Source organism: Salvelinus namaycush, chromosome 35, assembly GCF_016432855.1.
Source record: "Salvelinus namaycush isolate Seneca chromosome 35, SaNama_1.0, whole genome shotgun sequence".
Lineage (NCBI taxonomy): Eukaryota > Metazoa > Chordata > Actinopteri > Salmoniformes > Salmonidae > Salvelinus > Salvelinus namaycush.
Genome location: NC_052341.1, coordinates 21,478,346 through 21,489,249, shown reverse-complemented (window position 1 = coordinate 21,489,249; position 10,904 = coordinate 21,478,346). Strand labels below are relative to the sequence as shown.

Sequence of the window (10,904 nt, the reverse complement as noted above, 5' to 3'; positions counted from 1 at the left end):
CAGCGCCATCTGAGCCATCCGTCTCCCCAGCGCCATCTGAGCCATCCGTCTCCCCAGCGCCATCTGAGCCATCCGTCTCCCCAGCGCCATCTGAGCCATCCGTCTGCCCAGTGCCGTCTGAGCCATCCGTCTGTCCCGAGCCATTAGAGCCGCCCGTCTGTCCCGAGCCGTCAGAGCCGTTAGTCAGTCAGGAGCCGCTAGAGCCATTCGTCAGTCAGGATCTGCCAGAGCCGCCAACCAGACAGGATCTGCCAGAGCCGCCAACCAGACAGGATCTGCCAGAGCCGCCAACCAGACAGGATCTGCCAGAGCCGCTAACCAGACAGGATCTGCCAGAGCCGCCAACCAGACAGGATCTGCCAGAGCCGCCAACCAGACAGGATCTGCCAGAGCCGCCAACCAGACAGGATCTGCCAGAGCCGTCAGCCAGCCATGAGCGTCCAGATCCGTCAGCCAGCCATGAGCAGCCAGATCCGTCAGCCAGCCATGAGCAGCCAGATCCGTCAGCCAGCCATGAGCAACCAGATCCGTCAGCCAGCCATGAGCAGCCAGATCCGTCAGCCAGCCATGAGCAGCCAGATCCGTCAGCCAGCCATGAGCAGCCAGATCCGTCAGCCAGCCATGAGCAGCCAGATCCGTCAGCCAGCCATGAGCAGCCAGATCCGTCAGCCAGCCATGAGCAGCCAGATCCGTCAGCCAGCCATGAGCAGCCAGATCCGTCAGCCAGCCATGAGCAGCCAGATCCGTCAGCCAGCCATGAGCAGCCAGATCCGTCAGCCAGCCATGAGCAGCCAGATCCGTCAGCCAGCCATGAGCCGTCCAGCCAGGATCCGCCAGAGCCGTCCAGCCAGGATCCGCCAGAGCCGTCATCCAGCCAGGATCCGTCCCTCAGTCCGGAGCTGCCGTCCCTCAGTCCGGAGCTGCCCCTTATCCTGGTGCTGCCCCTTATCCTGGTGCTGCCCCTTATCCTGGTGCTGCCCCTTATCCTGGTGCTGCCCCTTAGTCCGGTGCTGCCCCTTAGTCCGGTGCTGCCCTTTAGTCCGGTGCTGCCCCTTAATCCAGTGGGGTTAATGTGGAGGGTGGCCATTTGGAGGAGGCTACGAAAGCGGGTAGTGACTATGGTGGGGTGGGGACCACGACCAGTGCCAGAGCCGCCACCGTGGACAGACGCCCACCCAGACCCTCCCCTAGACTTTATGCTGGTGCGCCCGGAGTTCGCACCTTAAGGGGGGGGTTATGTCACGCCCTGGCCTTAGTATTCTTTGTTTTCTTTATTATTTTAGTTAGGTCAGGGTGTGACATGGGGAATGTTTGTGTTTTGTCGTTTTGGGTGGTTATATGGTAAAGGGGGTGTTGGGTGTAGTGTATGAGTTTGTGTTGAGTGAATGTTTCTAGGTATGTCTATTGTTGCCTGAGTGGTTCTCAATCAGAGACAGATGTCTTTCATTTGTCTCTGATTGGGAGCCATATTTAAGGCAGCCATGGGCATCATGCATTTGTGGGTAATTGTCTATGTCTAAGTGTTTAGTGTCAGCACTTATGTTTGAATAGCTTCACGGTCGTCTGTTTTGTTTTGTTTAGTTTGTATAGTGTTCGTGTCGTTTTCGTCTTCTTTCTTTAATAAAGAAGATGTACTTTCCACACGCTGCATTTTGGTCCTCACTCTCTTCGCAAGACGATCGTGACAATCGCCCAGCCCTAATCACTGCATCCAATGGGTATGGATATAGCTTTAGAACAAAGTTCTACAGTATTAGTAAAAATGTGATTGATACATGTGGATGATCTTGTTCCTGTAGTGTTTGTAAACACCCTGGTAGATTGATTAATAAACCTGAACCAGATTGCAGGCGCTGGTTACAGTAAGAAGCTTCCTCTTGAGCGGACAGCTTGATGAAAACCAGTCAATATTTAGGTCCCAAAGAAAGTAGACCTCTCTGTTTAAATCACATGCACTATCAAGCGTTTCACACACCACAACACTTCAATAACAATTGACATAAGATCTTCTCTAAGCATTACAGGGATATGGCTCTGAATAAATACAGCAACACCTCCCCCATAAGCATTTCTATCTCTTCTATAGATGTTATATCTTTGTATTGCTACTGCTGTATCATCAAATGAATTATCTAAGTGAGTCTCAGAAATGGCTAATATATGAATGTTATCTGATGTTAGCAAGTTATTGATTTCATTAACCTCATTTCTAAGGCTACATATATTAATATGGGCTATTTTCAGCCCTTTCTTGGGTAGCTTATCAGATATAGATATAACACTGAAAAGAGCAAACAAAGCAAGAGAAACAATATATTAATTCAGCAGTCCATTAATCAATTGGTGTGTGTGTGTGCTGCGGGGTTGAAGCTACGAACCCATAGGCTCGGCTCTCTCACCCTTCCAAGCTTCTGGGAGGGAGGGTGGACAATAAGCCTGTCATAGCGGATGTAAGCAATATCCCCACCCGCTTTGGCAGCTTTCATGGCTGGGATCAGATCTTTCCTCTTCTGTGGCACAGCTTCAGGATAGTCCTTGTTGAGGAAGATATACGTTCCTCTCAAGTTCTTGGCTCTTTCCAGAACAGCTACCTTGTCCGTGAACCTCAGGAACTTGACCACTATTGGCCTGGGCCTATCACCTGGGCCGGTGGTGGGTTTTCCAGTCCTGTAGGCAGCGCTCTACCTCAATCTTCCTGTGGTCCATCTTCAATTTCTCAGAGATCGTTTCCCTCACTTTGTCCTCAGACTCCGTCCAGGTCTCATGTGGAGATTCTGCAATTCCATCCACAGCCATGTTGTTCCGCCTTGATTGTCCCTCGAGATAGTCTGATTTACTGGTCATTGTTATCATGGATTCACACACAGAACTGATGTCCTCTCTCAATGACTTACAGATTGCTGTCATCTTGCCATTCTCCTGTTTCAACTCATCAAGCTGACTCTGGGAGAACTGCAAACTGTTCTTCAGGTCCTGGGCCTCTCTGGTCAGGTCGTCCATTCTTTTATTAGTAGAATCCACCAGTATTTGGACAAAACACTTGAAGCTATTTTCTTGTTGTTGTAACAACTGCTTGTAGGTCTATATTTGTTCATTTAAAAGATCTTTCACGTGTGATAGAGAGACACCACTGTCCTCAACGGTACTCCTGCCGGCTTTGGTCTTTGTCACGGTAGCTAGCAACGTAGGTTATGCTGTTACTCCTCGCAGTTCCAGACAGGGCAGGTCATGGTGAAGATTCAAAACAACAAACAGCAGGATTCTAGACAGCCACAAACCCGGGACAATCCACGGTCCCAGCTACAATGGCTAATAGCGTCACGGGCTGCGTTCAAGAAAACCCCGCTAGCTTGATATGCAGCTAGCTAGCAGGTAGGCTAGCTGCGATGCCAAATAGCTCCTCAGACCCGTCCTTGGTCGGCAGGATCACTGGAGAGACAACCAGTCCCAGCAACTGATGCCAACTGCGTCACGGGATACAAACTAAGAAGCTAGCTAGCTACCAAGAATACAAAGCGTTATGTTTTGAGCAAATCCAACACAACACATCACTGACTACCACTCATATTTTCAAGCATGGTGGTTGCATCATGTTATGTGTATGCTTGTCATTTAGCAAGGACTAGGGAGTTTTTTTAGGATAAAATGAAACGGAATAGAGCTAAGCACGGGCAAAATCCTAAAGGAAAACCTGGTTCAGTCTGCTTTCCAACAGACACTGGGAGACAAATTCATCTTTCAGCAGGACAATAACCTAAAACACAAGGCCAAGTATACACTGGAGTTGAAGACGCCATTGAATGTTCTTGAGTGGCCTAGTTACAGTTTTGACTTAAATCATCTTGAAAATCTAGCAATAATCAATAACCAACTTGACAGAGCTTGAATAATAAATAAAAAAATAAAGTGCAAATATTGTACAATCCAGGTGTGCAAAGCTCTAAGAGACTTACCCAGAAAGACTCACAGCTGTAATCGCTACCAAAGATGATTCAAACACGTATTGACTCAGGGGGTTGAATACTTATCTAATCAAATCATGTTTATTTTTAATTTTTACAAATGTTAGAATTTTGTGTAGATCGTTGACAATTTGTAAAACATTTAAATTAATTTAAATCACACTTTGTAACACAACAAAATGTAAGCGGTGTGAATACTTTCTGAAGGCACAAATATACACACACATGTATACTGACGCCACACACACACACACACACACACACACACACACACACACACACACACACACACTACGCTGTTGCTAGTCACTCACTCCTACCTGCAGTATATATATTTTTTTTTATTTAACCTTTATTTAACTAGGCAAATCAAGAAAGAATTCTTACTTACAGTGACGGCCTACTTGTAAAGCCCCCCCCGGCCAAACCCTCCCATAAACCGGACGATGCAGGGCCAATTGTGCGCCGTTTGTGATAGAGCCTGGGATCAAACCTGGGTTTGTAGTGATGCCTCTAGCACTGTGATACAGTGCCTTTAGACCACTGTGCCACTCTGGAAGCCAAAATATATGTACATAGCTACCTCAATTACCTCGTACCGTTGCACATCAACTCAGTACAGGTACTCCTTGCATACAGTGCATTCGGAAAGTATTCAGACCCCTTCACTTTTTCCACATTTTGTTATGTTACAGCCTTATTCTAAAATGGATTAAATTAATGTTTTTCCTCATGTACACACAATACCCCATAATGACTAAGCGAAAACACGTTTTTAGAAATACCTTATTTTCATAAGTATTCAGAACCTTTGCTTTGAGATTCGAAATTGAGCTCAGGTGCATCCTGTTACCATTTATCATCCTTGAGATGTTTCTACAACTTGATTGGAGTCCACCCATGGTAAATTCAATTGATTGGACATGATTTGGAAAGGCACATACCTGTCTATATAAGGTCCCACAGTTGACAATGAATGTCAGAGCAAAAACCAACCCATGAGGTCGAAGGAATTGTCTGTAAAACTCAGGATTTTGTCGAGGCATAGATCTGGGGAAGGGTACCAAAAAACTTCTGCAGCTTTGAAGGTCCAAGAACACAGTGGCCTACATCATTGTTAAATGGAAGAAGTTTGGAACCACCAACTCTTCCTAGAGCTGGCCTCCCGACCAACTGAGCAATCGAGGGAGAAGGACCTTGGTCAGGGAGGTGACCAAGAACCTGATGGTCACTCTGACATAGCTCCAGAATTCCTCTGTGGAGATGGGAGAACCTTCCAGAAGGACAGCCATCTCTGCAGCACTCCACCAATCAAGCCTTTATATATTTTTTATTTAACTAGGCAAGTCAGTTAAGAACAAATTATTATTTACGATGAACGCCTACCCCGGCCGACACTGGGCCAATTGTTTGCCACCCTATGGGACTGCCAATCACGGCCGGATGTGATACAGCCTGGATTCGAATCAGGGACTGGTAGCCCTATGGTAGAGTGGCCAGACGGAAGCCACTCCTCAGTAAATGGCACATGACAGCCTGCTTGGGGGTTTGCCAAAAGGCACCTAAAGGACAGACCATGAGAAACAAGATTCTCTGGTCTGATGAAACCAAGATTGAATGCCAAGTGTCACATCTGGAGGAAACCAGGCACCGCTCATCACCTGGCATATACCAGGGGATGTTTTTCAGCAGCAGGAACTGGGAGACTAGTCAGGATGGAGGAAAAGATGAACGGAACAAAGTACAGAGCGATCCTTGATGAAAACCTGCTCCAGAGCACTCAGGACCTCAGACTGAGGATGAAGGTTCACCTTCCAACAGGACAAGACCCTAAGCACACAGCCAAGACAATACAGGAGTGACTTTGGGACAAGTCTCTGCATGTCCTTGAGTGGACCAGCCAGAGCCTGGACTTGAACCCGATTGAACATCTCTGGAGACCTGCAAATAGCAGTGCAGCGACGCTCCCCATCCAACCTGACAGCGCTTGAGAGGATCGGCAGAGAAGAATGGGAGAAACTCCAAAAATACAGGTGCGCCAAGCTTGTAGCGTCAAACCCAAGAAGACTCTATAATCGCCGCCAAAGGTGCTCCAGAAAAGTACTGAGTAAAGGGTCTGAATACTTATGTAGATGTAATATTTCAGTCAATTATTAATACATTTGCAAAAATGTCTAAATCTGTATTTGCTTTGTCATTATGGGATATTGTGTGTAGATTGGGGAAAAAAAAACATGTAATCAATTTTAGAATAAGGCTGTAACCTAACAAAATCTGGAAAAGGTGATGGGGTCAGAATACTCGCCGAAGGCACTGTGTGTGTCTGTGTGTATATATATATATATATATGTATATAATAAAAAAAACATTTACAATGTCATATATATTATATTATATTTATTCCAAAGTCAAGAGACATTTACATATAGCTACTTCCATGCATTCATATACACAAGTATGCAAACAATGCAACAAGTGTCCTCTATTACAAAAGTGTTAGGCAAAACCAACACAAAGTAAACATTTGTTGATGAAATGTTTATTTCATGAATCAAACATTAATTAATGTGCTTGCTGAAGGCACGACCCCTCTAGACTTCTTAAAATGTAATATGCATTCTTATGATTGGATTTCTTCCTCCCGCTCTAGAGCTTAAATGATTTAAGTTATGAACTCATAACCAACTTTAAAAACATACAACCAGTCCAAACTTAGATTGCTTGAGAATTTGTATTCATTTTAGAGCATTTATACTTTTTGAACTACATTTTTTTTTTTTTTTTACATGATCTCCAATGCATTTAAATGGCAATAAAAGGGCCATTACCTTTGAGTTAATGGCCCTTTTAGTTAAAAGTCAAAACGCATCTCCTCTTGAACCGTTTAAGAGTCTATTCTTATTGACGAGTATTAAGGAGAATTGAGGGATTCTCGAGACATAATCGTAATGTAAACTTGCACTTCTCACGTCTCGAACGCTACCTCCGGAGGTCGCGCACGACACTCGGCCGACCGTTGCCCTCCTCTAAGCAGAAGCAGGGCAGTGTAAGCAGAATTGTCTCGTTGAGCTCAACATTTATACAGTAAAAATACTAATAGCAGAGCAATGTTTTTGAAATAGCTGAAATGTATAGACATTTTCATTATATTTGAGAGTTGTTTTGTGTTCACCTGAACTTGCAGTAACAGCCTGTTTCATTTCTAAAATTGTCACCGTATTTTTAAAAGGCCTCTGCACACTTTCCAGCCGAAACAGTTTGGTAGAGTTCGTGCACATATGACGACATTTTGTGACGTTTCTGACTCGGGCACACATTTCCTTCTGGAGGCAAGCCGAAGTTTGGAGCCGAACGAAGTCTACTGTAGGTCAACAGTAGGGATTCTTCCATAACGTCTGTCATTCAACGAGAGATGACTCGTTTTCATAAAATAATACTGCACCAAACATCCTAGTTAGATGTAAAATTGCAGGTCTAAGATCTCCTAGGCAAAAACATCAAAATTAATGACATTTCTTGAGTTATCTTAGATTAATTCTGACTATTTTGAAGAAGTGTATACTTGCTACTTCATCTCAAAATGGACAAACCGTACTATTGGCGCTTTTTTTCTGTTTTTCAAGCGAATGTATTTTAAGGGAGTATGTGAGCACACTCGTTCAGTTTGGCTAGCCGAGTTTGGCTAAGGGCCAGCCGACCAGAAGCACGCCTTAAGAAAGGGATGCTGTACAGTGTCGGGATGCTTAGCTATCAACTCCAACCAGACTTTGAAATCAACTTAGCGTGCTTGCGTTCTGATTTTTTAAACTATAACCATTTCACATTACCATATATTAACATGGGTTTGAATGAGACCCATGGAATAAGTTACAATACCAACTTTAAAACATTTAGGCTATCCCAACTTCAATTAATTTGTATAAACTATCATGAAACTTCATGAATTCAATGCCAACCGTAAGAACACAATGGTAGACACTTCCAATGCTAATTATCTGTAACAATTTCAGCTACAAATATGAACACAACTAGCTTTAACACAATGACTCTAAGTCTATGGGTATCTACTAGCATGCTAGCAGATACCCATAGACTTTGTCATTGTGCTAATGCTAGTTAGCATTGGCACATAAAACTACCTCCAACTTCCTTCTTACTGGACACAAAGACTTAAAAATGGCATACACAAGTGCATCTGACTCTGGGGAAGTAGATGAAGGGCCTCATTGAAAAAAATAAAAATATCCCTTTACGCTAGCAAGCACAATTTTGGGGGGGAAATTTACTTTTCTAGTTTGAAATGGCTTATTTTCAGTTAGGTAAATTGCCTCAAATGCAACCATATTCATTAGTCCAAAGGGCAATGGGGACAGGAATAGAAAAGGGGAAAAATGTACAAGACCAGGACTAGACATAATTCCCTCTGAAGCACCAAGAAAGATAGCTAGGCCGGAGGACGGCTGCATAAAAGGTCATATACAGATCAAACAATTACACAGCATTTTGGAAATCACACAGTAAATGTGTCTGTAAACTTTAAACCATTAGGGAGGAAAATCCATCACAACATTATCCTGGGTGCCAGCTTGTTTCTGCTTTAGCCGATTCCTTTGGCCTTGCAGAGTGCCAGCCCGTCTCCTACTCCTCTTCCTCCATCATGCCCCAGGCCTCCTCTGCTTTCATATAGTACTGGTTGGCCAGTCGGCCCTTCATCGCCTCCATGGCTGCGTCTGCTGCCTCTGTGAACAGATCACCTGCACAGGAGAGAGAGAAAGTGAGTCTTTGGTTAGTTACTGTAATTACAACAAAGGTTATCACACTGAAGGCTCGAGTTAGGACTGTTGGCTAATAGTTCTAGGTTCTAAGCTCAGGTGTGGTTCTCTCTGCTGTTTCTTACCTGCTCTCTGTGGGTCTGGGTCCAGGCTGTGGCCCCCCTCCTGGTACATCTCAGCCTCTCTGGCCAGCAGCCGGTAGCAAGGCTCGTCCTGCATGCCGTCAAACTCGCCCCCCTCATCATAGTCTGTCATGTTCAGGGCACAGTTGTACCATCTCATCGCCTCCTTCCAGTCCTGGGACCTGAGAACCACAGAGAAGGCTTATAATAGTTTTTATAATATCCATTTCACAGTCCTGATCAATTCTAATCTTTCTCAGATCTCTAGGTAGATATCACCATGTAGGCTAATCAATAAATATGGTGCCATTTTAGTCACAGCCCATCACAAGTTGATACTGTATCTGATATATGTTCCACCAGTCTCTGACCTGTCTGGTGAGAGGTTGATGCCGGTGTCGAAGGCCCTGGCCACCAGGACCATGCAGGATCTGTGTCCTGCCTCAGCAGCCTGCAGCAGGAACTTAAAGCCCTTCATACGGCTCCCTGAGTTGTCCTGATGACAAGACAGCAACATATAGCATGTAATAAAAGAGAGAGATTCAAAAGACACCTCTCTAATACACATTATGTTACTGCCTTATTCGAAAATGGATTTAAAATGTTTTGAAATCCTCAATCTACACACACAATAATGACAAAGTCATTTACAACTTGATTTGAGTCCACTTGTGGTAATTTCAATTGATTGTATATGTTTTGGAAAGGCACATGTCTATATAAGGTCCCACAGTTGACAGTGCATGTCAGAGCAAAAACCAAGCCATGAGCTCGTAAAGGATTGTCCATAGTGCTCTGAGACAGGATTGTGTCGAGGCACAGATCTGGGGAAGGGTACTAAAACATTTCTGAAGCATTGAAGGTCCAAGAACACAGTGGCCTACATCATTGTTAAATGGAATAAGTTTGGAACCACCAAGACTCTTCCTAGAGCTGGCCGCTCGGCCAAACTGAGTATTCGGGGAAGAAGGGCCTTGGTCACACTGACAGAGCTTCAGAGTTCTTCTGTGGAGATGTGAGAACCTTCCAGAAGGACAACCATCTCTGCAACACTCCACCAATTAGGCCTTTATGGTAGTGTGGCCTGATGGAAGCCACTCCTCAGTAAAAAGGCACATGAAGGCCCGCTTGGAGTTTGCCAAAAGGCAAAGATTAACGGAGCAAAGTACAGAGAGATCCTTAATGAAAACCTGCTCCAGAGCGCTCAGGACCTCAGACTGGGGTGAAGGTTCACCTTCCAACAGGACAACAACCTTAAGCACACAGCCAAGACAACGCAGGAGTGACTTTGGGACAAGTCTCTGTATGTCCTTGAGTGGACCAGCCAGAGCCCGGACTTGAACCCAATCGAACATCTCTGGAGAGACCTGAAAACAGCTGTGCAGCGACGCACCCCATCCAAACTGACAGAGCTTGAGAGGATCTGCAGAGAACGGGAGAAACTCCCCAAATACAGGTGTGCCAAGCTTGTAGCGTCACACCCAAGAATACTCAAGGCTGTAATCGTTGCCAAAAGTGCTTCAACAAAGTACTGAGTAAAAGGTCTGAATACTTACGTAAATGTGATATTTCAGTTTTTAAATTTTTTATAAATTTGTTATGGGGTATTGTGTGCAATTTGATGAGGGGAAAAAAACAATCTAATACATTTTAGAATAAGGCTGTAATGTATTTTTTAAGTCAAGGGGTCTGAATACTTTCCGAATGCACTGTAAAAAAACTAACATCTTATGCTTCACGGAGTCATGGCTGAACGACGACAACATCAACCTACAGCTGGCTGGTTATACAATGTACCGGCAGGATAGAACAGTGGCACCTGATAAGACAAGGGGCGACGGTCTATGTATTTTTGTAAACAACAGCTGGTGCATGATATCTAAGTCTCAAGCCATTGCTCGCCTGAGGTAGAGTTTCTCATGATAAGCTGTAGACCACACTACCTAACGAGAGAGTTTTCATCTTTATTCTTTGTAGCTGTTTACATACTGCCACAGTCAGAGGCTGGCACTAAGACAGCATTGAATGAGCTGTATTCCCCCATAAGC

The 10,904-nt window shown here is 44.6% G+C and overlaps 1 protein-coding gene across 5 annotated transcripts in view; it reads right to left on the bottom strand.

Moving 5' to 3' along the window:
- Positions 1-6,344: 6,344 nt before the first annotated feature.
- LOC120029325 (eukaryotic elongation factor 2 kinase-like) overlaps positions 6,345-10,904 on the bottom strand; it is a 29,658-nt gene continuing 25,098 nt past the window's right edge. For all 5 annotated transcript variants that reach the window (XM_038974552.1, XM_038974555.1, XM_038974554.1 and 2 more), the window contains 3 exons: positions 9,228-9,352; positions 8,860-9,038; positions 6,345-8,716 (listed from right to left, as the gene is read on the bottom strand). In XM_038974552.1, coding sequence (XP_038830480.1) covers positions 8,601-8,716; positions 8,860-9,038; positions 9,228-9,352 — 420 coding nt within the window. In that variant the 3' untranslated portion in view covers positions 6,345-8,600. The remainder of the gene's footprint in view (positions 8,717-8,859; positions 9,039-9,227; positions 9,353-10,904) is intronic.